This window comes from Miscanthus floridulus, chromosome 11 (genome assembly GCF_019320115.1).
Source record: "Miscanthus floridulus cultivar M001 chromosome 11, ASM1932011v1, whole genome shotgun sequence".
Lineage (NCBI taxonomy): Eukaryota > Viridiplantae > Streptophyta > Magnoliopsida > Poales > Poaceae > Miscanthus > Miscanthus floridulus.
This window is the reverse complement of record NC_089590.1, coordinates 53,244,432-53,270,659: the sequence shown is the minus strand read 5'-3', so window position 1 is coordinate 53,270,659 and position 26,228 is coordinate 53,244,432. Positions and strand designations below refer to the sequence as shown.

The 26,228-nt window shown below is 48.9% G+C and overlaps 3 protein-coding genes across 3 annotated transcripts; 2 read left to right on the top strand and 1 right to left on the bottom strand.

Annotated features, from left to right (window-relative positions):
• Nucleotides 1-941: 941 nt before the first annotated feature.
• LOC136490750 (uncharacterized) lies at nucleotides 942-6,132 on the top strand. The gene is made up of 5 exons (XM_066486942.1): nucleotides 942-1,210; nucleotides 2,488-2,579; nucleotides 3,538-4,235; nucleotides 4,550-5,421; nucleotides 5,891-6,132. The coding sequence occupies exons 2-5, from the start codon at nucleotides 2,570-2,572 to the stop codon at nucleotides 5,997-5,999; spliced, it is 1,689 nt and encodes a 562-aa protein (XP_066343039.1). The 5' UTR covers nucleotides 942-1,210; nucleotides 2,488-2,569; the 3' UTR covers nucleotides 6,000-6,132.
• Nucleotides 6,133-6,178: 46 nt separating this feature from the next.
• Nucleotides 6,179-8,055, bottom strand: LOC136490751 (uncharacterized). The gene is made up of 3 exons (XM_066486943.1): nucleotides 7,464-8,055; nucleotides 7,322-7,371; nucleotides 6,179-7,171 (listed from the first exon to the last, which is right to left on the bottom strand). The coding sequence occupies exons 1-3, from the start codon at nucleotides 7,597-7,599 to the stop codon at nucleotides 6,881-6,883; spliced, it is 477 nt and encodes a 158-aa protein (XP_066343040.1). The 5' UTR covers nucleotides 7,600-8,055; the 3' UTR covers nucleotides 6,179-6,880.
• Nucleotides 8,056-16,819: 8,764 nt separating this feature from the next.
• On the top strand, nucleotides 16,820-18,496 carry LOC136490809 (uncharacterized). Its single transcript, XM_066486999.1, has 2 exons — nucleotides 16,820-17,650; nucleotides 17,730-18,496. Exons 1-2 carry the CDS (start codon nucleotides 17,006-17,008, stop codon nucleotides 18,441-18,443), a joined length of 1,359 nt encoding a protein of 452 aa, XP_066343096.1. The 5' UTR covers nucleotides 16,820-17,005; the 3' UTR covers nucleotides 18,444-18,496.
• The last annotated feature ends 7,732 nt before the right edge of the window (nucleotides 18,497-26,228 follow it).

Genomic DNA, 26,228 nt, shown 5'->3' with positions numbered 1-26,228 from the left:
CTAGCCAGGCTACGGGAGGGACGAAGAGCCTACAGAAAAGTCATCTTGTTCGATAAGGAAACAACACACACTCCACTACCTGGCGCGCCAACTGTTGACAGAATATCATCGGCAGTCCTCCGAGAGGCATCCCACGAAGGTAGATTGATCGGTAGAGAAGCGTGTGATCAAGAAAAAGAAGACAACAGAAACACACGAGTTAAACAGGTTCAGGCCGTGAGTATGATGTAATACCCTACTCCTGTGGTCTGTTGGTTTATATTAGCTATTGTATGATATTGCGTATGATCAAATGCCTTAGGCTAGGCCTAGGATCTGTATGGGATATCGACTAGAGGACCCCTGCCTCTCCTTATATACTCTGGAGGGGTAGGGTTACAAGGAAAATATCCTATTTGATACTATACAATGTCTTACGGTGCACGCTGAGCAGCGCCGCGCACGTCTTGATCTTGTGAGCTAGGTCACATTTGATGGTGCGGCCTATGTCTTTTCTTGTGTATACCGGGGGTCATACCCCCACACCCTCTTTGCGAGGGCTCTCTCTGGCTCTGGCTCCGGCTCCGGCTCCGGCTCCATGCTACAGTGCGAGGAGCCACATCTGGAGGAGCTAGAACTTCTTCGGGCTCTTGGTTTATTTCACGAGGAGAAAGAAAAACAGCTCTTTGCTATAGTAGCTAGTCATGAGGAGCCGGAGCCACCGGAAGTCTCGCCAAACGGGCTCTAAAATGCCAACTCAAGATGACTAGAGCATTTATATAAATTTCACCCTAAAACAAACAGAATGGCACACAAGCCTACCCAGTCAACCGCCGTGCAAAAAAAATCCTGGACTGAATAGCAAAGTTGACACCTACACTTGCACTAATAATAATAAAAAAATTGCAGGCCCTTCTTCTCGAAGCGATCCAAGGCTTCGGTTCGTGCACCTCGCCGAGGGTCCTATTCGCGAAAGGGACCTCCCCTCCCCTCACAACGCATCAAATTTATTGCACTGCTCTGCTGCCTCTCATGAATGGCGTTTATTTAAGGTCTCCACCCTCCGCCCCGGGGAATTCTTATCGCGGAATTTTTTGGGTTCTCGGGCTCCGCTGCGATCCATTCCGTCCTCGCCTTGCCGCCCCTCCCGCCGGTTCTCCCGGAGCTTTCTTTCTGGCCGGCGCAGCAGAGAAGGCGAAACTGAATTGCTGCGGCGCCTGCACACGCAAAGGTCAGAGCTCCTCCGATCCTTCACAGCTTCACTCCGTCTCCTGTTCTTGTGGTGCTGTCGTCCTCCTTCGCCCACGGCTGGACTAGTTCTGCATGCGAGTGAGGAGCGGAGGGGACTTGTTTCTTGGCCATGTTCATCTTCCCATGTTGCTCGTTTTTGCTCTGTTATTATTTCTTCAGAAGCTCTGATCTGAAGAACTGGTGGGTGAGTGGTAGAGTCGCAGAAGTAGCATTCGATATGCATGTTTCATGATTCTGGATTGGAGGCGCATCATTTTTGTCACCCAAAAAAGAGGGAAAGTAGAGTCTTTGATCCGAGCTTCCTCTTGTTTGGCTTGCTGTTCTTGCCTGCTCGTAGTTACTGCGCTGGGCCGCACAGTCCTATGTAATTACTCCTCCATAGGCCTTACCGACACAGTCTGATGCCCAGTTAAAGCCATGCCATCAGAGTCCGGAGCTCCTCGGGGCCCTTGCAAGTTTCTTCAAGACTTGGAGCCCTCTGGTTTCATGCTGGGGTAAGTGGTGGATCGGTGCGCGGTTGGTGGTTTCGCTCCTGTTTCCCTGTCCATCGTCCTACTTGCTTGCTTGCTTCTTTCCGTGAGAGGAAAGGAAGAAACCAGGGCGTGCTTGTCCTGTGATCCAACCAGGTCCTTGTCTCCCTTTGCTTTGCTTCGTATGGTATGGTATGGTACCGCTACTTCGTTCCTTTCTCTGTCTGCCTGTATGCCTGACCGACCGTCTCTGCATCGACGCGTATAGAAAACCCTGCAGTTTTGGTATCCGGTGCTTTGTCTGGTGCTTGTGCTGTCCTGTGCTGTGTAGTCTAGCTGTATGCGTGTGTACATTGAGGCTGACTTTCTCCCTGGAAACGCTTGATGTTTGGTGTGTCCAAATGCCGCGAAGGAGTTGTTGGGCGGGCCGGTCGTTGCCTCCTCTGCTTTCGCTCTTCAGAGCTTGTGTTTTCCTTAAGCGTTATGTGTTTGCGACATGGTTTCGTCTTTTGATTTCTTTTTCATCCTTTCTTTTTTTGGGTGTCTCTGAAAGGGTGTAAAGTGTCTTGTTCTATCAGGACGCTGCGAGACTTTTCCTCCCATGGGAATCTAGTTTACGCGAAACGCGGTATTTGTTTGCAGATGGATGGACATCGGCATTCGCAAACGCAGCCTTTTGTCCTCCATTCTGGAGAACAGGAAGCATGCACTTTTTTGTCTGTGTGGATCATGGGAGTATTTGACTTCTAATATTTCTCTCTCTTCTTCTTCTTCTTTTCTTTTGCAGGAAATAATGAGCACTGTTTAGCAAAGGCAGCTCCTGAGTCCTGAGGCATGGCTAGTACTTAAGGATACTGTATGCGCAGATCATGAAGATAGGTAAGTGAGTTTCACATCTAGTCTTCTGCCTTTATTTGTAAAAGCATTTGCTTAATTGCATCAGTTAAGCACGGTTGCATTCTGATTTCTATGATTCTTGATGCTAGCCTGGTTTTGGGCTGTGGCAAAGGCTGATTGTGGCTTTATAGGGTAGTCGGTTGATAGATTGCGATCTGATAGCATGATGCATTTCATTTGCTAGGATAACTGAACTGAGAATTGTGCATAGGATCGTTGATACGTCATGTGATTTGCTAGAGTCCACCTCATCCCTGTGATTTTTTTCTGGTAATTATTTGTGCAATTGTCTCACTCAGCATGATAAATACCTCATCAATGTTCGCTTTCATACGCCTGTTATGTTCTGCGTTAATCTTCATAGAAGGATCCATTATACCAATTTCAGTCTGTTTTAATTTTTATGCAATCTCTATATTGATTTGATGGATACAAAAAAAAAACTATTCTTGGATCAAGAAAAGAAAACACTATTGTGTTTGTATTGAATCATGATTTTCGTTGATTTGGTAGGAACACTGTCAGTTCTTGGCTTTTGTTCCTTCAGGACTACCAATAACATCTTAGTTAAGCAAATAAACTTTTCTGGGTTTCTTTATGACAAAATGTGCTTTATTTGAGTTGTGAGTCACTGCAGGAAAGTTTAATGCTTGCATATGATTACAGTGATAGCGCAACTAAAAGGAAAAAGAAACTACAGATGAACTTACCTGAAGTACTCTAATGTTAATTCCATGATAATAAGTTCTTTGCATATATTTCTTGTCCTGGTTGGGTTGGTCATCAGTTATTACTATTATAATCTTAGAAATAGCTTTACTCATTTATTGACGTTGCAAACCAGAAACAATAAATGTCGATTATGATATGTTTGCTTCATTATGATTTTTTTTCTTCTCTGTTCACACTCTTAATAGCTGATTTTGATATTGGCATGCAGATGATGAAAGGCCTTACCAAAGTCATATTTTTCATGATCTTGCATCTAACGGTAGTCCTAAATTAGACTGTGAGGCTGAAAGACAAAGTAATCACAAATTTTTGGCAGATAAAATGGTTGAACAAACCAATCAATCTGAACTTAGTTTTGTGAAGGCTGAGCATCTGAATGGAGGTAAAATTGGGCAGACACGCATTGAGGATTACTCGTATGACAAGGATGTTGTAGAGATCAAACTGCCAGATACAGTTCTTTCTTCTGATTACGGTGTCCATTTTGTCAAGGATGTCTGCATTGATGAAGGAGTTCTTCCTAATCAAAAGACTTCATCAGAAAAGCAAGTAGATCAAAAGGTATCCATGAACTTTGATTCCTCAGAATATACAAATGGTGACCTAAGGGAAGAGATAAGTGCTGACTCTACAAAAACTGCACATGGATTAAAATCAGAAATAGTTATCCTACCTGTCATGTGTGATACTGATGGCAATACTGGGGAACAGAACTCCTCATGCAAAAAGCATGATCTTGAAGATAACAATACTGCAGATGTATCTACCGATTCTAATGATGAGGAATTAAATCCCAAACAATTACCATGTCATGAAGTTGCACAAGATTGCCAGGAGGTTGGCAGTATCATTTCTGAGAGCAATGAAAATCAGGACCGGCTTTTCACTGGAGAAACAACCCATCAAGTATGCAACTACTTAACTTATACAGTTCAGTATTTGCAACTAATCTGTATGATCACCACTTTAACTCTTACAATTCATTGATCACCACTTTAACTCTTACAATTCATTCTTTCCCTTGATGTGTATCATAATGTTCGATGATTGTATGTAAACTATAAATTGTTTGTTCTGTTCCCCGAAAAATGTGATTTGGTATTACATACGTAGTTTATTTGGCTCAATAAATGAGCAACTGCACATATAATTTTAACTATTTCATCACTTATATATCTCTACACCATTGGAGCACATAACATGATTGATCTTTGTTACAGGTTTCATCGAATGATTGTTATGAAACTGGAATTGGTATTGCATCGGAGACCAGTAACATCATTCACAATGATTTACCAGTACAATCAGCCGCTGCTGATTTCTCGGTGGTGATACCTGAGGAAGTTGCTGTCAGTGCTGCATTGGATATGGAAGGATCCAATCAAGTTAATCACTATAACCCTTTTATTGCCTATGGATCACTAGACGAGACATGGGAACCTAATTACTCTCTCCCTACTATTGTGAATGCCGCATCTATAGCACCCATCTGTCCTATTGAAAAGACAGATAGTTTTAGTGATCTTGTCAACAGAGCACTGAAAGGATTTGATCCCATTGAAATAGATGAAGCCATAATTGAAGAGAATAGGTTAGATTCTGTTGAAGAAAGTTCAAGTACATTGGATGTCCAAGCATCTGAACAATGTAATGATCAGAGTGAGAGTCTCACTAATAATGATGTGAAGACTGATGTAGCACATGAAATGGGCACTGCTACATCTCTATCCATTAGCAATGGAGAGCATAGTGACGTCAAAAGTGATAATGGTCAGAAATATGAGATTGATGGTCAAGATATAAATGATTTCAACCCAAGAGATGCGGAGCTTGGCACAAAAATAAGTGAGGACATCACGGATAGTAAGAGTTCAACTCCTGTGCAAACAGAATCTGTGGTTCAACAAAATGGGCCTGATAGCGCAAAAGTGACCGCACAAACTGTTATTCGCAATCCCTTTGAATCAAGCTTCTCTGGACCTAGCATTACCTCAGGTCCACTAACGCCCTCTGGTCACATACCTTATTCTGGCAATATTTCTCTTCGATCAGAAAGTAGCACAACAAGTACTCGGTCCTTTGCATTTCCAGTGTAAGTGCAGATTATCTGATTACTTATTTTCAGCATAGAACTGCTTTCTCGCCCCGCAATATTGTTGCTTAATTCTCTTAAACAAATCAATCCTTCTCTATATACATCTACATGTCGTAATTGATAAAATCTAGCCCCATATAAGCAACTTCATAGTTTGTTGTACATCTGAATGGGACAGCATTGAATTTGTTCTTCTATAACGGTAATTAGTCAACAACATAAGTTCCCCTGCCTAAAGGAATATCAGTCAGGCATGGATATAATTTCCCTTATGCTAACTGCTACCTCATAACGTCATACTTTGGTTGTACTGTCATGGGCTCATGGCAGTTTCTGAACTTTCGGACCAATCAATAGGAATTCTTCATAAATGTTGTCATTACACGAAACTTTCTTTGTTTTGTTCTCATGGGTTCAAGCATCATTCATGGGATTAAGCATCTTCCTTTTGTTCTCCAATTCACAGACTACAGAACGAGTGGAACAGCAGCCCCGTGAAGATGGCAAAGGCCGACCGCAGGCGTCTGAAGGAAGACCGAGGCTGGGGTTACAGAATCCTTTGCTGTAAATTCTGAATGCGCCTGCCCCTGCATCCTTTTTGCCTGTTGAGTTGAGCCCTTCGTGTCTGTCACGCTTGAGCCCGTGGAGGTCCATGTTAAATTCATTCAAATGTTTCTCTCCTCTCCCCCTTCTCTTTTCTTTTCTGCCCCCCCCCCCCCCCCCCCCCCACCCCCCCCCCCCCCCCCACCCCCCCAATGCCCTGCTGTTCTTATTTATCTCTAGCAGGTTAATGGCTTGTCGGATTCGGTAGTGGCTTGTAATTTACAACACTATGATGAGTGAGGAATTAAGGTATAGCTTTGGTATAGGATTTGTGGATACTTGTTGAGGTATTATTCCAGATGAACATCCATGGAGGGTGCTATTTGAGCCGTGATACTCTGCTGCCAGAAACCGAGAATCAGTGAAGTAATTTCTGTTAGCCGGTGAAGCGACAGAACAACATGACAGTAAATTGGTGCAAATACATGTAAATCACTGAATCTGTTACAAGCATATGAGCACATCTGCGACCTGATACTGGTGCGGATGTGCATGTGCATACTACTACATGTCATCTATCCTCAAGCATGAACACCATTGACAAAATTGCTCATCTGCACATGAACGATCCATGCTGTTGCAGATTGGGCTAAACAGGTTGTCCAGCTTGAAGGCCAGATTAAGGCTAGCCACAAGACATTATTTGATATGGGCAACTACGTATATAAACCCTCCTAATCAACTAGGATTATGACAACTAAAGCCTGAAGAACGAAGCAGCTAGGTAGCTCTAAGCCTCTAACTATATGTACCGAACTAGTCATGCCATTCCCAAGTTCAAATGGCCCGAGAGCACGCCGAGGAAGCTAGCTATTACGTACAGCACTAGCTATCTCTATCCCTCTAGGGCTTCTTATTCACCTGCAGCGGCGTGGCGCCGTTGTTGATCGGCCGGCGGCGGCTCGCCCTGGACGCGTAAGTCCCTCCTGAGCATGTCGTACATCTCGGTGACCGCGTCGCCGTGCTTCGCCGCCGCGCGCATCTTCACCGTCCGCGGCCGTGAGCCTGCGGAAGTCGTCGTCGTTGTCGCTCCCTCGGTGGCTTTGGTTCCCTCCTTGTTCGGCGCACCGAGCTTCCGCCCTGGGAGTACCTTGCTGGCAGCTAAATCATCGTCGTCGGTGGACGCCAACGCCTCGCCGAGGTTCTGCGTACAGTCATCCAAATCCACTAGTAACTAGAGCAAAATATGTACATGTACTAGAATCTGTCAGTAGATGACTACTAGATTTAACTAGCTCTCTGCTCTGTGATCAGAACAACCAACGATGAGAGTAGATTTGGCGTTTTCACTAACCTCGTTTCCTCTGTTGTCCAGTCCATTATTGTTTGGGTTTAGCACGACAACTGCAAGAACAGTGAAGATGGACGGGTCAAGACAAAATCTCAAGTGCATGTGCATCGACTGCGACTGCACAACAAGATGGACCAGGACTCACCTTGGCGAGCACAGGCGGTGGGGAGGTGAATAGTGAGCAAGGAGACGATGAGCAAGATAACTACAACAAGACTCATTGCACTAGTTCTCCTGATGCAGCTCATCATGGTGTGAAGTTTCTCCTGCAAACTATGCATACATCAGTTCGATTGATCGCTTGTGTGGTTGTTTGTGTGTGTGATATATGCCCTCAGTTGCAAGCTAGGAAGAAGAATTTGTTGAAGAGAAGAGGTAGAGGAGAGGAAACGCGGCGTGGGGGTTGTTGGGCTTTTATAGAGAGGAAGATGATACAATGCTTGTAGCTAGTACATCTAGCTAGGGATGGATGGATGGATATGCAGTCAAAGCAAGCTGAGAGGAGAGCTAGGAATATCTGTTACAACCGTACTCCCGCGTTAGTTTTCTTTAACAAACCCTAGGAATAGTTTATGGATTGGTCCTGATTGCGCCTGACCAAGGTACCAAAGTAACCCAAGCATCCAAGAGTCTTTGAATTACGTCTGAAAAGGATTCTGTACTCTGCGTATATTTCATCGACTCAAATGTGTTAGCAAGGAGTGAGAGAGAAGTTGATAGTAGTATGACATTACAAGACCAAGTACTAATAACTTAGGAGTATATGATTTCCTCTAATGTCAAATACTAACATATGTTGAGATACTATCAATCTCCGACTATATATAGTTGTTTGTGTCCATATACTCCCTCTATCCCAAAATGATAAACGTATTTTGATAATGAAAAAGTCAAGCAAAATATACATGTTGACTGTTAATTTATCTTATATATATTGTCATTTGCAAAAGAATCAATACAATACCATAGGCACTTTGAACACAAGTTTCATGTTCTAAACTTGTATATAATTTGAATAATTGTTAGTTTTTTTTGCGAGTTTTGTATAAGTTGAGTTTTCCCTATTTGAAATATGATTATGGCCATGTTCGCTTGTCTTATAATCCGTACTTTTCAGCTTATTTTTCAGTTGGAATAGTATTTTTCTCTCACAACAAATCAGTCGGAACAGTATTTTGACTTTTTCAGCGAAGCGAATGGGGCCTATCATTCCGGGATGGAGGGAATATAATTTAGTGGCTATAGCCTCATTTAACTCCACTAATAACTGTTGGAGAGGCTCTTCGCTAAATGCTATAGCATCTAGGGATTTCGAACCACAGATACTGTATTTTCATATGTACGATGTGAGAGACTTGGCGAACACAATGGACAAGCAGCTGCAGGCAAGGCGCCAACTCAATCTTTGCTTTGGTCGCTTGGGAGCTCTAGAAGGAGCAAGACTCGTTGGAGAAGGCAACGAAGTTAAAAGTGCCCAAAAATTTGGAATCGTCTTCGATCAAAGATAAAGAATCACAGCCACTTTCTTTTGATGCTCTTGATGATTCTATTTTGCTAGCTTCTACTAGTGCACTAGGAATTTCACTCAGGGTTAATGAGCAGGAAGGTTTTCCTGTTCTTTAAAATCTTTAAAAGATGTGGAGTCACATAGACTATCTCAGTTTTTTTAATTTAGAAGAATCTAGCAAGAACCTAGTGGATGTTGTCTCATCTGTTTGCTCTTTAGAGGAAAATATGGATTTAGATGCTTTAAACCTCATTTGTGCGGAGATTACTGAAGACCTAGGTGATGGGGGCTGTGATCCTTTGTGTCTACAGACCCCTTTATCACATTACAAAAAATCTAGGTCCAAAATTAATGAAAAAAGCTAAAAGTCAATCCAAATGAAAGGAATTTTCTAGAACTGCAATGATTTTGCTGACCATAAAAAGTATAGATTTCTGTCTGACTTGACAAAAGAAAAGAACCTAGATTTCATTGCCTTATCGGAGACCGGGAGAGCCAATTTTCCACAATCAACTTTGAATAATATCTGTGCCTGGCAGAGATTTTCTTTGGCATTGCATGGCTCCAAGGGGTCGGTCTGGTGGTATGATGCTAGGTATAAACCCTTTAATTTTTGACATTGGTCAGATAGAAGAAGGGGATTTTTTTATTCGGTTCAAGTTGAGACACAAGGAGGTTGATTTTAAATTTAATTTAATCTCGGTTTATGGCCCTACTCAATTAGATCTAAAAACGCAATTCTTATCCGAGCTGGTTAGAGTATGTTCAAAAGACACCCTACCTATTGTTATAGGTGGTGATTTTAACATTATTCGTAGTCCGGATGAGAAAAACAATGAAAACTATAGTGATAGATGGCCTTTTGTGTTTAATGCAGTCATTGACACGCTAAATCTTAGAGAATTAGAGCTGACAGGAAGAAAGTTTACTTGGGCTAATCGCGTACAAAATCAGACCTTTGAGAAACTAGATAGGATTCTAGTTTGTACGGATTTTGAGTCTAAGTATCCGCTTTCAACTGTGGTTGCTTTGAGCAGAGACATTTCTGACCACACTCCACTGTTATTTAGCACAAATAGTCCGTCTTACCAACCCAATTCAAATTTGAATTGGATTGGTTGCTTAGGGATGGTTTTTGTGACATGGTGCGAGATGTTTGGCTTAGTGTGATTGTGGAGGGCAGCCCATTAGAGAGGTGGCGGGCGAAGATCAGGAGACTTCGCCAGTACCTCAGAGGCTAGGCAAAAAATATGAGTGGGGCTTATAAGAAGGAAAAAAGGAATTGTTAGACAAACTTGATGAGCTAGACAAGAAGGTAGAAATATCTTTGCTTAATCAGACGGAACTAAATCTTAAACATGTGCTAAATGAGAGATTGGTTGAACTGCTGTGTGAAGAGGAAATTAAATGGTACCAAAGGGCAAAGGTAAAACATCTACAGGAGGGTGATGCTAATACTAAATATTATCATATGTTGGCTAATGGTAGGCATCGAAAAACTCGTATTTTTCCAATTGGAGGATGGCAACAATATAATAGAAGGTGATGCTCAACTAAAACAACATATTACCAACTATTATAAAAACATGTTTGGTCCCCCGGAGAGCTCTTCTATAGTGTTGGAGGAGCACCAGGTCCAAGACATACCTCAAGTCTCTGATCTAGAAAATGTGTTTCTAACTGATGTGTTTTCTGAGTCTGAGGTCAGAGCAGCGGTGTTCTAGATGCAACACAATAAGGCACCAGGACCAGGATGGCTTTCCACCTGAGTTCTATCAGGTCTTATGGGATTTAATAAAAGACGATCTGATGGCTCTCTTTATGGAATTTCATGAGGGAACTCTGCCTTTGAATAGTCTCAACTTTGGTACTATAATCCTGTTACCAAAGAAGAAAGATGCGAAAGTCATTCAACAATATAGACCGATCTATTTGTTGAATAGTTTCTTTTAAGATCTTTACCAAAGTTGCGACTAATAGATTGTCTACTGTTGCCCAGAAGATCATTAGACCAACACAAACTACTTTCCTCCTAGGAAGAAACATCATGGAGGGCACAGTAATTCTCCATGAAACGATTCATAAACTCCACTAAAAAAAGCAAGATGGAATAATCTTTAAAATAGATTTTGAAAAGGCTTATGATAAAGTAAAATGGAACTTTTTACAACAAACCTTAGCGATGAAAGGATTCTCTCAGAAGTGGTGTTCTTGGGTACAGCAGTTTACATAGGGAGGAAATGTAAACATTAAAGTGAATGACCAACTTGGTTCCTATTTCCAGACAAAAAAAGGCCTAAGGCAAGGTGACCCAATGTCTTCAATACTATTTAATATAGTGGCAGACATGTTGGCTATACTAATTGCTAGGGCCAAGGAAGCAGGCCAGATAGAAGGGGTCATTCCTCATCTTGTCCAAGATGGTTTGTCTATTCTATAATATGCGGATGACACAGTGATCTTTATGAGCCATGATTTTGAGAAGGCGGTAAACATGAAATTGATACTAAGCACGTTTGAGCAACTTTTGGGGCTCAAAATTAATTTTCATAAAAGCAAAATATTTTGTTTTGGTAAAGCAAAAGAGCCTGAGGTTTTCTATTCGTAGTTGTTTGGGTATGGGGTGGGTAAGTTTCCCTTTCGATACCTTGGTTTACCTATGCACACTAGGAAACTGAGTAATAAAGATTGGCAGTCAATAGAGAACAGAATTGAAAACAAGCTTAGCGGATGGAAAGGTAAGATGCTTTCTTTAGGAGGTCGCTTGGTCTTAATAAACTCGGTGCTCTCTAGCTTACCGATGTTTATGATGTCTTTTTTGAACTCCCAAAAGGAGTATTAGAAAAGATCGACTGCTTTAGATCAAGATTCTACTGGCAAAGCGACCATCACAAGTGAAAATATAGACTGGCCAAATGAAAAATTATGTGCCAACCAAAAATACAGGGTGGATTTAGGGATACATAATTTGGATTTACAAAACAAATGCCTGATGAGTAAGTGGCTCTTCAAGCTGTTAAATGAGGATGGCATGTGGCAAGAATTATTGAGAAATAAATATATAAAAGATAAAACTATAGGGAGCTGTACCAAAAGGTCCACTGACTCTCACTTCTAGAAAGGACTGATGAATGTAAAAGATAGTTTCATGACTTTTGGTTCATTCAAAGTAAAATACGGGTCACAAACTTGTTTTTGGATGGACACCTGGTTGGAAAACCAACCATTAAAAGATAAATTTCTCTCGTTGTTCAATATTGTGAGAAGAAAGCAGGATTCTATGGCAACTGTACTTGCATCAATCCCGCTGAACATTTCCTTTTGCCGGAATTTAGGGGGGTAGAAATCTAAGGGATTGGCATAGAATTGTTGCCTCGTTACAAGATGTGAACTTACAGGGGAAAGGGATGTGTTTGTTTGGGCATTACATTCATCTGGTACATTTTCTGTTAAATCTATGTATGCTTGCACTAATTAATAATAGGGTCAGAGTGTCACAGGATTTATGGCAGATCAAAATTTCTTCAAGAATAAAAATATTCTTGTGGTATTTAAAAAGAGGTGTGATCTTAACTAATGATAATTTTGCACGACGAAGCTGGAATGGTGATACGAAATGTTGCTTCTGTCACCATCAAGAAACTATTCAACACCTTTTTTCCCAATGTTATTATGCTAAGTTCCTGTGGCGTGCTGTACACTTGATGTTTGGGTTATCACCCCCTCAGTATACATGATTTATTTGTTAATTGGTCTAAGGCGGGTGATAACATACATAATTCTTTATTATTAACTGCAAGCGTCAGCTTTATGTTGGACAATCTGGTTAACAAGAAACGAAGTAGTTTTTGACAAATGCAGACCGAAAACTTTTTTGCAGGTGCTATTCAGGGAAACCCATTGGCTGCGGCAATGTGCAAGGCTGCATCGGCGTAATGATTTACGGGATCAGCTGATTCTTATTGGGCAGCATCTGGAGACATTAGCATTTCACTTCTTTAATTCCAATGGATGGTTATCGACTAGGTTTATTGGTCTTCATTAGTCAGAACTTTACTTCCCGCTTTGTTGTCCTAGTGTCTACTTGTAAGCTTATGATCCCTGTGGGTTGTGTGCTGATCACTGTACTGAACTTTATAATAATTGACCTAATTCTACCATGAGGTAGATGAAGCCGGATATAAACTATCCTTTTATCTTAAAAATAAAAAAAAGGAGCGAAACGCGAGATGCTTTTGTGGCGCAGTCACCCAAGTGCCGGCCTTGCTGGCAACGAAGTTGTGGGCGCAAGCCGACGCAAAGAATTTAGGTTGTCTTCTGCAACGAGTAGTAGCCTAGCTTGCCTAAGTATTCTTCTAGGGAGGGCCAATGTTCAGTTATAAAACCTTTCGCCCCCCTAGAGCGCCTCAAGCGCGTGTTGTAACCAAACTTTTCTCTCTTAATACAAAAAAACGCATAAATCTTTTGTGTTATCGAGAAAAAAGATGTACAATGTGTTGAGGTGTGCATAAGCTTGAAAACCTTACCGAGGCAAGTATGATGTATTGAGGTGGCTCGAAAGCCTTAGTGAGGCAAGTACATGTATAGAGTGTAAACATACATTGTTCAGATGTGATCATCCACCCAACTGCTTAGCAATAATCCTCTGAAACTTGAATTTAGATGTGTAATATAATTTTCTTTTTATTGAAAAACTGTCCCTAGTTCCTCTAGTTTTTTTCTTCTTGTTTTTAGTGTTTCAGCCTTCAAAACGTAACGTGATTCCAAGAAGGCAGAGAGGGCTCGCTTGTTTCCACGCACGCGGCCGGCGAGGGCGAATCCAGTTGCATGCGCCGGCCGGATTCTTCATTTCTTCCCGGGTTTTTTGGTGGATGTGTACGCCGCCGCTCTGGCGTGCGAGCTACCTCTTCGAGACTCAAATGTCGGCAGTCGGCACTGGTGGTCGGTACACACTGTCCGTGCAAGTTCATGCATCAAAAGCTGCGAGTGTTGACGACTTGCTTGACGTGTATGTACGGATCCCATCCGATCCCCAGCTCCACATTTGAACCGAAACCGATATGAATCCGTGGCCGCGATTGAGCTACAAATCAACGTACGTATATGCATTTTATAATTTGATTTGATTTGATGGTTTTTGAGAGAGTTACTAGTACGTCATTACTCTGGCGTAGTTAGGCATGGCATGCACGTAATTAAGTACACAGTTACTGTGCTCGACAGCTCTTACCTGATTCTACCTTTTGGATTTCTTTTACCACCACCCAGTAGAGTTGGTGAGCTGGCGGCAGCCTCGCCCTCTCAGCCTCTCAGGTTTGGGCGGAGCACGAGATGGAGCACGAGGGGCGTTCTGCCCAACAAGGCAACAAGCCCGACCTTGTGGCAGCGCAGAGGTGGGTGGCTTTCGGGGGCCGAGCTCGCTGCCTGTTGGTGGTGCTGGCCGGACGACGGAAGCAGCACGCAGGGCGCTAGCAAAGGCGCCGTGCACCGTCGCCGGGCGGCCACGTGCCGCTCGCCGTGCGACGCGCCCTACCGCCAATTTTCCAAATTACTGCCGGATTTTATTACGGACCGGTAGTGATGTATCAGCGATACCTGAAAATAAGTTTAATGTGATTAAGAGTGTTTTAAGTCAGTCCAATGGATAGTTTCTAGAGGTAGTTCTAAAAAAAAGAGCAATTAATATCTGATAGTGTCGGTGTTTCGTACAAGCACCGGCAAGTAAATTTATAGTAATACGCGTTAGGCTCGGATGGTGCGCTAAAGGACACAGGATTTATACTGGTTCGGGCGGAACGTCCCTACGTCCAGTTTGTTGCTGCTTGTGTTATTAGCACCGTAAATAATCTGTAGTAAGGGATACAAACTGCCGAGAGAGGGACTGGTCCCAAGTCTCTGATCGAAGGATTGAAAGGGTGGTCAAGAGCTTCGTAGCTGCTTGAATGTGCGTGAATGTGTTCTATTGTTCTCCGTCCGTTTGATGGAGGATATGCCTCCCCTTTTATAGATGAAGGGGCTGGCTTTACAAGGGTGAGAGCTCCAGGATGCGTACTCTACTTAGCCTTGTGGCTCATGTCTACCTGGTCAGGTCCTCCATTCTGATGAGTGCGAAGGAAGATAAGTGCTTATGATGTCGTCAATATCTCTGTAGGATGTCAGATCAGTCACAGCATGCTGCCCCCAGGGTATGGGCTGTAGTACAGTGGTTTTGACTTAGGGGCCTCCCCCCAGCCTTGCTCCACACGCCTTCTGGTTCCCATGATTCCTGTTGGGAGAATTCGGGGTCGGGGTCCGGTGTAGCGCCGTGGCCAAGGCTCTCTGACTTGGAGGACCTGAGGGGTCGGGAAGAGGGCCCCGCCCGCTTCCTCGGGTCCACAGCGCGGTGACGGAGTATCCGTCGTTCGTGGAGATAGCAAATCCGTTCTTGGAGTGTAGCGGTTGTCGTATATCTTCGTTGGGTTCCGTGTCCCAGAGCTGAAGGCGGCGCCTACAACTCTACAGAGTGAGGTGCACGCACCTGTAATACCTTTTGGGCTCTGCGGCGCCCGGAAGGGTCTAAAGCGTCAGTCCTGTCGTTCCCTGGCAGTTCTTTTCCTGTCAGGGTGCAGGGTATGGTCGTTGGAGCCATGGTTGACCCGAACGTCTTGTCTCGTCCTGTACCCATCGTTATGAGGGATAGATATCGATCAGGGCGAGGCTCGTTCTGGGCCGTCGGATGAGACGGAGGCCAGTCCCTATCTCTTGGGCGAGACTAACCCTATCCCTCCGGGATCGGGCGAGGCGGAATCTATCCCTTAGCCTTCGGGCGAGACCGAGCCCGCCCTATAGGCGTCGGGCGAGACGGAGATTAGCCTTGAGCCTTTGGGGCGAGGCAGGGTTATCCCACAAAGGCGTCGGGTGAGGCTGACCCCACCCCTCCGGGATCGGGCGAGACGGAACTCATCCCCCAGCCCTCGGGCGAGACCGAGCCCGTCCTCAAGGCGTCGGGCGAGACGGAGTTTATCCCTCGGTCCTCGGGTGAGACCGAGCCCGTCCCAAGGGTGTCGGGCGAGGCGGAACCGAACTCCTGTCATTCGAACAAAGGATGACATGGCGCCCTTATGCGTCCAGAAGTTTTTTACGTTCGGTGGTTATCGGTTCCACCTTCTGGGGTACCCCGGTATTAGGTCCCCGACAGTAGCCCCCGAGACTCTAGGTGATTCGGGCAGAACCGCCTGGAGGGTGTTTTTTGATTTCGCCGAAGCTAAATTGCCGGAGGGTGCGCGCGAGCGCACCCGATGGGTGTAGCCCCCGAGCCCCCGGGTGACTCGAGTAGAGTCGCCCGGGGGGTTGTATCGGCCCCTTCGCGGGTAAGGCTGAAGGACTTAGTTTTTCATCAACTGGGTGTTTTTTCGAGTGGGTCGTGGCGTTCCGTTCGCTGGGGACTGACTCGGGGCTGTCCTAACTGGTGCTTTTGCCCCTGATGGCGGATCGTTCGTGGATTCCTTCTTAGTTGGGCTGGCCGGCGAGTTGCTGGGCCCTAGGTGGGCCAAAGAGAAAAGAAACAGGCCTTTGTGGCTTGTGTTTCCCCGGTGGGCAGAGAGTCCGGATTCGCTTGCGGAAGGCGAACCGTCCGCCGAGATTTTTGGGATAAGAAGATAGGGACTGCGGGCGCGTGTCCCACGACGCGACGCGGGGGCGCGCGTGGCAGGCCCGGAGATCGAGGCGGACGGTTGCCCTTCTCGTGTCCGTCGCCCCCTATAAAACCGCGGGGTTCGCCCCCAGGGTCCCGTATTTCGCTCCCCTTCCTTTGCGTTCTGAGACATCCGCCGCCAATCTTCCTAGCTCCTCACGCCCGCATCGCCACCGTCGACCGGCCTGCGTTCGTGTTCCAGCCGCCGTTAAGCTCGCGCCTGCCCTTCCCCCCTACTGCCTCAATGGAGTTGTGGGGCAGATCAAGCATCTCTTCCCGGCGTCTGGAGGGCCTCGTTCGCCGTGGCCTTCTCCGCCCACAATCCGCCGTCCAGGAGTGGTTGCTTCCTGGCGACGAGGGTGAGCCGGTGCCGCCTGAAGGGTATGTCGTCTCTTTTGCCCTCTTCCATGAGCGGGGATTCGGGGTACCCGCGCATAGATTCCTTCGGGGGCTATTAGATTACTATGAGGTAGAGCTGCAGCATCTAACTCCCAATGGGATACAGCATATGGCAGCGTTTGTTGCCCTGTGCGAGGGTTTCCTGGGGATCGATCCCCATTTTGATCTGTGGCGGCATTTCTTTAGCGTTAGTCTGTCGAGGAGGAAGATTGGGGGGAAAGAAGTAGACGCACCGATGGGGTGTGCCAGCATTCACCTGCGCCATACCCGATCGAAGGGTTACCCGTACATGCGTCTGGCCACATCCAACAAGGGATGGCATTCGCAATGGTTTTATGTTAGGGATGATGCGAGTGCCCCCCTACCGAAGTACACCGGACGTCTTATTGTGGATGCTCCGGCGTCATGGGGCTGGGGCGTCCAGACTAAAGACAAGAAGCACATCTCCGACCTTCTCTCCGCCCTCCATGCCCTGAAGGGTCGGGGTGTAAAGGGGTCGGGGATTATCGGTGCTTACCACGCGAGGAGGGTGGCGCCACTGATGGCGCGCGTGCTTCCCCTGCATCGGATGATGCCAGGGATGTCGTTCGAGGGAACGGTGCTCGTTGACGAGGCGCTCCCTTATTCGGAAGTGGCGCAGCGTGTCAAGGAGGCGACGGAGCCGACGAAGGATTCTGCCGGCATGGTCCTCGACATCGTGTATCCGGTGCCCGGGCATCCTCCAATGCGGCCGGAGCCTGGGTTCTTCGAATTCGTAAGCCCTCTTCCCCTGCACTCTTTTCTTTCTCCTGAATCTCCCTTTTTAAAACTTGCTTTTGTGATGTTGGGGCTAGCCGAGGGGGCTAGTCTTCAAGGATAGTCCGGCTCCACTGCCGAAGGACAGGGCTGTGGCGGCGGCGAATCGACTCGCGGCCGAGCGGGACAAGAAGGCAAAGGAGGAGATGAAGAAGGCGAAACGACTGAAGCAGGAGGCACGGGATCGGGGAGAGGACGTGAGCAGTGAGGATGACGACGATGATGATGATGACGACGGCGACGACGAGGTAGCCGTCGACGTGGATTGGGGCGTCCTGGAGGATGAGGAAACGCTGACAAGTGGCCACCCACCCGTGCAGGGGCCCTTTGCCTTTCACGCAGAGGGAAGTGAATCAATGAGATCAGTGGAGGCCGGCGAGTCCGCCGCTTCGCACGGCGTGCCGGCCGAGGATCGGTGGACGGGGGACGCTGGGCTTGCTGCCGCCGACCCTGAGGCGATCGTGGAAGAGGGTAGTACCGGAGCCGCGCCCGGCTCTGATGCCGCGCCCTGCGAGGTGATGGAGGGGAGCAGCTCCGGTGCTGCGCCCCGCGAGACGAGGGAGGGGGACGGCTCCGGTGCCGCGCCCGACGAGACGATGGAGGGGAGCGACTCCGGCGCTGCGCCCGACGAGATGAACCCTCCTGCCCCAGAGCAGGGGGCAGGCAAGAAACGGTCCCGTCCGGACGAGTCAGGACAGGGATCTGGGGATCCGTCCCCAAAACGCTTCCGCCGGCCGAGGACATCAACGTAAGCTCCTGACTCCTCTGTGTTCATCTTTTTTTTTCATTTTTATTTTGACTTAATCGGTTATTACCTTTGTGTAGGTTCTTGCGGACGGGTCACCCCCTGGGGCTGGCGCCCAAGAAGAGTCTCGCCCTTCAAGCGGGACAGACGGCGTCGCCTGGAGTCACCCCTGTTTCGGGCAGGGGTGGTGCCGATGTTGGGGCCGCGTTGGCCGAACCGACGGCGTCCATGGCGGCTCCCACGCCCGCGGAGGCTACTGAGCGAGCGGCTTCTTCCGTGGCGGGCGTGGAAGAGCCGGCCGAGGACCGTATGCCGCCGGTGATCGTGACTGCGCCGAGCCAGGATCAGCCGGGCGCGGTCGTGGTGGCACCCGAGGGCGTGGTGCAATCCGCGCCGCCAGGTGCCCATGTGGATCCGCCCGTGGCGCCCGAAGTGGTCCAGACGGAGGAGGGTCCAGCCGGAGGGTCCTTGAGTACGGCGGTGGTGCCACACAGGGTCAGGAGGGAGCCACCACCGGCCCCTTTGTCGGGAGGAAGCCGCTCCCCTGCGCGGGGAGAGCCGCCGCTCCAGTGGATGGCTGCTCAGGACCCGACGTCGGCTCTTTTCTCGCTCGATGATCATTCCGAGAGTATGGAGCGAGAAGGTCTTGACATCGGGATCTCGACCATGCTGAACGCCCTGGACCAGGCCAGAGGAGCCCTCCGTGAGATCGTTATCCCTACCTCTCAGGTATTTTCTGGACTTTCTTTTTTCTTTCTTCGTGTGTTTGTGGGTTCTCGCATTTCTGATATCAGTCTTCTTCTTCAGATTCTTGTTGCTCGTAGCCGGAAAAAATCCCAATTCCTCCGCGAGCAGAAGGCGGAGCGGGATCGCCTCTCCGAGGAGGCCCGGCTGCGAGCAAACATGGCTGCCCAGCTTGCCATCGTCCAGGAGCGGGAGGCTCAGGCGCGTCAAGATGCGGAGGAGGCGCACGGGATGTTCGAGGACCTGTCGGCGAGGTCTAAACTGGATGGAGAGGAGATTGCCAAACTCCGAAAAGAGCGAGACGAGCTGCTGCAGAGGAATGCCGCGGCCAATGAGAAGGCCGGCGAAGTCCTGAAGGAGCTGGAGATGGAGCGGGACCTCCGGCAGAAGGCCGAGAGTAGGGCCACAGCCCTCCAGCAGAGGGTGGACGAGGACGTCGAGGTGGTCCGCTCTCTCCGGGCGGAGCTTGATGACGCGGTGAAAGGAAAGTTGAGTGCCGAGAACGCCGCCACCAAGCTGGAGAAAGAGGCTGCCTATACGCGCAGGGTCCTTCAGGCGGAGAGCGATGAGCATGATCTTCTACAAACTGCGGTCGGGGTGGTCCTTAACGCCCTGAATGTGACGGAGCCGGTGGAGACCAGCCCGCTCGCGGCTCGTGTCGGAGGTATCACGGCTCGGGTGGGCCAACTTGAGGAGAGTGCCTTTCACGCCGGGATTACCCAGGCCTTCACCGTCGCCCACGCCCATTATGAGAAGGAAATAAACCTGAGGGTGATGAGCGAAGGCTTTCCGTCCACCTACGAGGATGAAGAGCTGGAGGAAATGGAGAAGATGGTCGCTCCCCTTGCGAAGAACCTGGCAGACAGTCTGAAAGAAATGGTTCTCCCTTCGCGGGAGTAATTAGTCGAACAATTTTGAGAATAGCTTATATGTAATATGTGGACAAGTGTCGGTATTTTTTCGAGTCTGGACGCCTTTCGTGCTTTTGCGTCTTAATTTCGTTTCGTTTGATTTTTTGCGATTTGATTTTTTACGGTCTTACCAATATGTTCCCCTGAATTATGCCGCTGATTATAATGTGAGGGGATTGAGGAGGTAGCCGTACCTTAACAGCCCTCGAGTAAGGTCCGACCCCCGCACCTGCCTGGGGTCGGGAGTTACTGGAGACCGGAATCGTGGTTTTGGTAACAATGGGTGCTTTCGCAATAATCCCTGCCCTGCCTTCCAACAGAAATCCCAACTGGGGACTCTATGGGCTCGGCAAGGTGGGGCCTTTGTCCCTGCATTGTTTGGCCCGAGCCCTCGATCCCTGTTAGGGTCTGATGGGGGTCGGCCGTTATTTGCGTGTTACCCCGTCCTCGGTTTTCGCAATCGGAGGGGCTGAGTGAACGACACTTGCCTCGATGGCTTGAGTACCGTGCTCAACGAGCTCGCTAACGGGTACGTTCGTGTGGAATCCGGGTCCATCATTTGCTGATGGGATCGGCAGAGCCCTCTGGTGGCACTCCACAACTTCTTAACCCGCCTCCCGGCAGATGCCTGAGTCGTTCGATAAGCTCAGGGGGCCCGATGGCCTCTCCTCGATGGAGATTCTGTGGGTTTGGCTCGAGGTTAGAATCGAACGAGAGAAGGTCGAGACGTCCCGGTTCGCTTCTGAGCGGGATCGGGCAAGGCCGCTGGGGCTCGTCTTGGTTATCTCTCCCTGGCCCTGTTCGGCGTGAGGCGGCCTCGAGCCCTTCGCGGGCCGACCTTCGAACCTCAGCCTGTGGTTGCCTATATCGGATAAGGCGACAGCCGTTTCGTGCTGCGACACGAATCATTGGGATGCAATTTTCTGCATATGAAATGTTTCGAATGCAAGGTTTAATTGAAAATAAAGGCGGTAACGTTACCTTGGTGGTATGAGTGGCGGAAAAGCTCCTACCTGATGGGTTCGGGCCCTGACGTTTGGAAAAACCTGCGTAAGAATTGCTATTCTTTGTTTTTGTGTCTCGGTGACGATCCGAGCTGTTTGATTAACTTGGGCAACCTGACAGCTGTAGGCGGACCCCTCCGATCCCTTTTTTGAGAAAGGCGGACGTCGAAACTAGAGACGCGAGAGGCGTTTGAGCATGATTTTTCTGGTGAACAGAAACATCGTAGCTATCGGGGCGTAGGGTTTGCTAGTTCGTCCAGTTTTACTCAAAGCTTTGTGCCTGTATATCGCGCCCTTAGTTTCAAGCGTACGGAGGGGTCGGGTGAAGAGGATGTCTGAATTGGTAGTCATCCTCGACAGCCCCCGAGTGATGTTCGCGCCCCTGCTATTTGACGGGGTCGGAATCTTGTGAACAAATTTTAACGCACAAAATGTGAAAGCTGAGAGGCTTATCTTTCTTTGGTCGTTCGTTCGTCGTGTCTTCTGGGCCGAACGGTCGACCCAGGAGATCTGAAGGGTCCCGTCATCGAGTCGTCCGTGGTCCTGCATGGGGAGGCGAAAAAGTTGTCTGCCTATGTGGGCGCCTTAATCGCCGCGTCCGGAGCGGGTCAGTGGCGGGCCGTACCCAGGCAGTGTTCAGTTTGACCAAAGAGGGACGCTTCGTAGACCGGGGTTCGTCCTGTCACCTCTGGCGCGTCCCCTCAGATATCAATCAGCATTGATTGCGTATTTAAAAAGGGGAAGGGAGAGGGTTTTTCGTCCGACCTTTCGCCTTTCCTTAGTTACTGCGCCTCCTCTTTAAATAGGGAGGGGGAGAGGAGTTCTCATCCCACCTCCCCTTCTGCCTCCGAGCCGCTATCTCTCCTTCTTCTTCCTTTCCGCCAAACGCATCCGTGCATCGCGGTGGTTCCTGAGTGAGGAACAGTAATGCCAGAGAGAGAGATAGAGAACTTACAACCTTGCTCGTGAGTCTGGTGCGTGATGTCGAGCCGGAGGTTATCCAACGTGGACGAGATGGTACGCGCGGCCCTTGGTGAGGAGTCGCTGCTGCTGAAGGAGAAAAGGCGTCGGTGGGCGTCGTACGTCGTTGACTGTGCCGTCGTTCGCTGCGCCCCTCCCTTGGCGGGAGGCGTTTCCTGCCTCTACGCCGTTGTCAGGGTTATGGCTAGGGATGATGGCGTAGTCCCCAGACGCCATGACGGTGGCGTTGCTGCCGGGGTTGCGGCTGACGACGATGGCGTAGTCCCCGGACTGCTCCGGCGGAGGCGTCATAGATGGTGGCGCCTTCGAGGATCCAGCGAAGATGTCGCCGATGGAGAGCGTGGTACGGCGCCCGCAGTAGACGAGCTGGCCCGTGTACATGCCCTCGACGTCGCCGATGGAGAGCGTGGCACGGCGGCCGCTGTGGACGAACTGGCCCGTGTACATGCCCTCGACGTCGCCGATGGAGAGCGTGGCGCGGCGATCGTAGTAGCACTTGTGGTAGAGCTGAGCCGAGACTATAATGAAATAACATTGTGGGGAAGCCCCCGAGTAAACAGTCTTCGGAGTATATTGTTCCTTTTTTGTAATGACATCGCTTTGTAAGTGGTGAATTCGTGCAAAAAAATGAACAAAATTACATCCTTTGCTTGTGGCAAGTCATTTTAGCGCTTTCCAACTCTTCTCATGGTCTAAGTCATAGGAAGCTAGGAACGTGGGCAAACTAATTCTGATTGAACTGGTGAGCAAAGAGGTTGCAGCCGCTGGGGCGTGGGTGTCTCGCAGTCCTACCAGTTGTATTCAGAATTGGTTCCCAAGGTCTTAGCCCTCGAGACTTATTTACGAGGCGAATGGAAAACTTATAGAATGTTTGTAAGTATAACACAGGGATTTTTTGCAATCGCGATACTCGTATTACACATAACATATGTTACGATCACATGCCAGCCCCCGAGTGAGGTCTGACCCCTCGCTGATTTGTAGGGGTCGGAAATCACTAAGGATCGGGGTTCTGTTAAGACAAAAACTGATAAAGAAAAGTGTAAGATTATTTTAAGGATAGAAACGACGTAGCTGCTCAATGTTCCAGGCGTTGGTGAAGACCTCCCCTTTGATGGTTTTCAACCGGTAGGCGCCTGGGCGAAGTATTTCCGCGATGATGTAGGGCCCTTCCCAGGGCGGGGAGAGTTTGTGGCGATCCTTGTTGCTCTGCACAAGGCGGAGGACGAGGTCTCCGACGTTGAAGGCTCGACCCCGCACCCGTCGGCTGTGGTACCGCCGTAACGCTTGTTGGTACTTGGCTGAACGGAGGAGGGCGATGTCGCGGGCCTCATCCAGCTGGTCCATGGCGTCTTGGTGAGATGCCTCGGCTCCCTGTTCGTCATATGCTCTGATTCTTGGCGATCCATAATCAAGGTCCGTCGGGAGAACGGCCTCGGAGCCGTAGATCATGAAAAAGGGTGTGTAGCCGGTGGCCCGGCTAGGAGTCGTTCTTAGGCTCCAGAGCACAGCCGGGAGCTCAGCGAGCCAACGCGCGCCGAATTTGTTCAACCGGTTGAAAATTCTGGGTTTGAGGCCTTGAAGGAGCATGCCGTTTGCGCGCTCGACCTGTCCGTTCGTCTGGGGGTGCGCGACGGCTGCCCAGTCGATTCGGATGTGTTGTTCGTCACAGAAACGAACAAATTTCCTACCGGTGAACTGCGTGCCGTTGTCTGTGATGATGGAGTTCGGTACTCCAAAGCGATGGATGATGTCGAGAAAGAACAGCACAGCTTGCTCGGATTTGATTGTGGATATTGGCCGAGCTTCAATCCATTTTGTGAACTTGTCTACGGTGACAAGCAGGTGGGTAAAGCCTCCGGGCGCTTTTTTGAGTGGCCCAACCAGGTCAAGCCCCCAGACCGCGAAGGGCCACGTGATGGGGATCATCTGGAGAGCCTGGGCCGGGAGGTGTGTTTGCCGAGCGTAGTATTGGCACCCTTCGCAGGTGCGTACAATTTGCTCGGCATCGGCTACTGCGGTGGGCCAATAGAAACCCTGTCGGAATGCCTTCCCAACCAAGGTTCTTGGTGCGGCATGGTGTCCGCATGCCCCTCCGTGGATGTCGCTCAGTAGGAGTTTTCCCTGTTCGTCCGGGATACAAAGTTGCAGAATTCCGATGTGACTTCGTTTGTAGAGTTCGCCCTCTACAAGAACGAAGGATTTGGCGCGTCGCGCGAGCCGTCGGGCTTCTGTCTTGTTGGTTGGTAGTACGTCGTGGAGGAGATAGTTAATGTAAAGCGTTCTCCAGTCATTGGGAGGATCGGACTCCATTGCTGGGTCTTCTTCAAGCTCCATGACCTCGGGGTCGGGAGGAACGGTTGGCGGATCGGCCTTGGGGGTCGGACTAGAAGGGCCACCATCGGCTTGTTCCGACCCCGCGTAGCGTACCGAGGGTTTGTGTTGGTCACTGGCGAAGACGCCTGTTGGAACTGGCTCTCGGCTGGATGCTGCTTTTGCGAGTGTATCGGCCGCTTCGTTGAGGCGCCTGGGGATATGATTGAGTTCGAGGCCGTCGAATTTGTCCTCCAGACGTCGGACCTCTTGACAATATGCCTCCATCTTGGTATCGTGGCAGCCTCGACTCTTTCATGACCTGGTTGACGACCAGCTGAGAGTCGCCCCTGACGTCAAGGCGTCGGATGCCCAGCTCGATGGCGATTCGTAGGCCATTGATGAGCGCTTCGTATTCTGCAGTATTGTTTGATGAGGGAAAATGAAGCCGAACCATGTACCTCATGTGGACCCCGAGGGGGGATACAAAGACTAGTCCTGCTCCGGCGCCCTTCTTCATCAGCGATCCGTCGAAGTACAATATCCAGTACTCTTGATCGACGGCTGCTGGTGGCATCTGGACCTCGGTCCATTCCGCGATGAAATCAGCCAGTGCCTGAGATTTGATCGCCGTTCGGGGCACATAAGAAATGCCCTGATCCATCAGCTCGAGTGCCCACTTTGCGGTTCTTCCCGTAGCGTCATGGCTACGAACGACCTCGCCGAGGGGGAACGACGTCACTACTGTCACGGGGTGTGATTCGAAGTAGTGGCGTAGCTTCCTCTTGGTGATGAGGACGGTGTAGAGGAGTTTCTGGATCTGGGAGTAGCGGGTTTTGGAGTCGGATAACACCTCGCTGATGAAATATACAGGGCGCTGCACCTTGAAGGCGTGCCCCTCTTCTTCTCGCTCTACTATTAAGGCGGAACTAACCACTTGGGTGGTGGCCGATATATATAGTAGGAGAGATTCTCCATCGCATGGAGGAACTAGGACCGGCGGCTTAGTTAAAAATCGTTTAACCATGTCAAGTGCTTCCTGAGCCTCGGCCGTCCACTCGAAGCGGTCAGTTTTCTTCAGGAGTCGATAAAGGGGGAGTCCTCGTTCGCCGAGGCGTGAAATGAATCGACTGAGAGCGGCAAGGCACCCGGTGATCCGCTGAACCCCCTTTATGTTTTGGATCGGGCCCATCCTCGTGATGGCTGATATCTTCTCTGGGTTGGCTTCGATGCCACGCTCGGAGACGATAAAGCCGAGCAACATGCCCCTCGGGACCCCGAAAACACATTTTTCGGGATTGAGCTTGATGCCGTTCGCCCGGAGTTTCGCAAAGGTACGTTCAAGGTCGGCGACAAGGTGGTCAGCCCGCTTGGATTTGACTACGATGTCGTCGACATAGGCCTCAACTGGTTCGCCCGATGAGATCTCCGAAGCAACTAAGCATACAGCGCTGGTACGTTGCCCCAGCGTTTTTCAAACCAAACGGCATCGAAACGTAGCAAAATGATCCGAAGGGCGTGATAAAAGATGTCGCGAGCTGGTCGGACTCTTTCATCGCGATCTGATGGTAGCCTGAGTATGCGTCCAGGAAACAGAGGGTTTCGCACCCCGAGGTGGAATCGACTATTTGGTCTATTCGTGGTAAAGGAAATGGATCCTTTGGACACGCTTTGTTGAGGCCAGTATAATCAACACACATTCTCCATTTCCCGCTCTTTTTCCGAACAAGAACAGGATTTGCTAACCACTCTGGGTGGTATACTTCCTTAATGAATCCTGCGGCCAGTAGTTTGGCTATCTCCTCGCCGATGGCCCTGCGTTTCTCCTCGTCGAAGCGG

Bases quoted from the DNA above. Each gene is read 5' to 3' on its own strand.
- LOC136490750 (XM_066486942.1), top strand. The intron at 4,236-4,549 runs GTATGCAACTAC...TCTTTGTTACAG, and splicing joins CTGGAGAAACAACCCATCAA to GTTTCATCGAATGATTGTTA. The intron at 5,422-5,890 runs GTAAGTGCAGAT...TCCAATTCACAG, and splicing joins CGGTCCTTTGCATTTCCAGT to ACTACAGAACGAGTGGAACA.
- LOC136490751 (XM_066486943.1), bottom strand. From the start codon at position 7,599: ATGCATAGTTTGCAGGAGAAACTTCACACCATGATGAGCTGCATCAGG. The intron at 7,372-7,463 runs GTGAGTCCTGGT...CTGTTCTTGCAG, and splicing joins CACCGCCTGTGCTCGCCAAG to TTGTCGTGCTAAACCCAAAC. The intron at 7,172-7,321 runs GTTAGTGAAAAC...GACTGTACGCAG, and splicing joins TGGACAACAGAGGAAACGAG to AACCTCGGCGAGGCGTTGGC.
- LOC136490809 (XM_066486999.1), top strand. From the start codon at position 17,006: ATGGCAGCGTTTGTTGCCCTGTGCGAGGGTTTCCTGGGGATCGATCCC. The intron at 17,651-17,729 runs GTAAGCCCTCTT...TGTTGGGGCTAG, and splicing joins AGCCTGGGTTCTTCGAATTC to CCGAGGGGGCTAGTCTTCAA.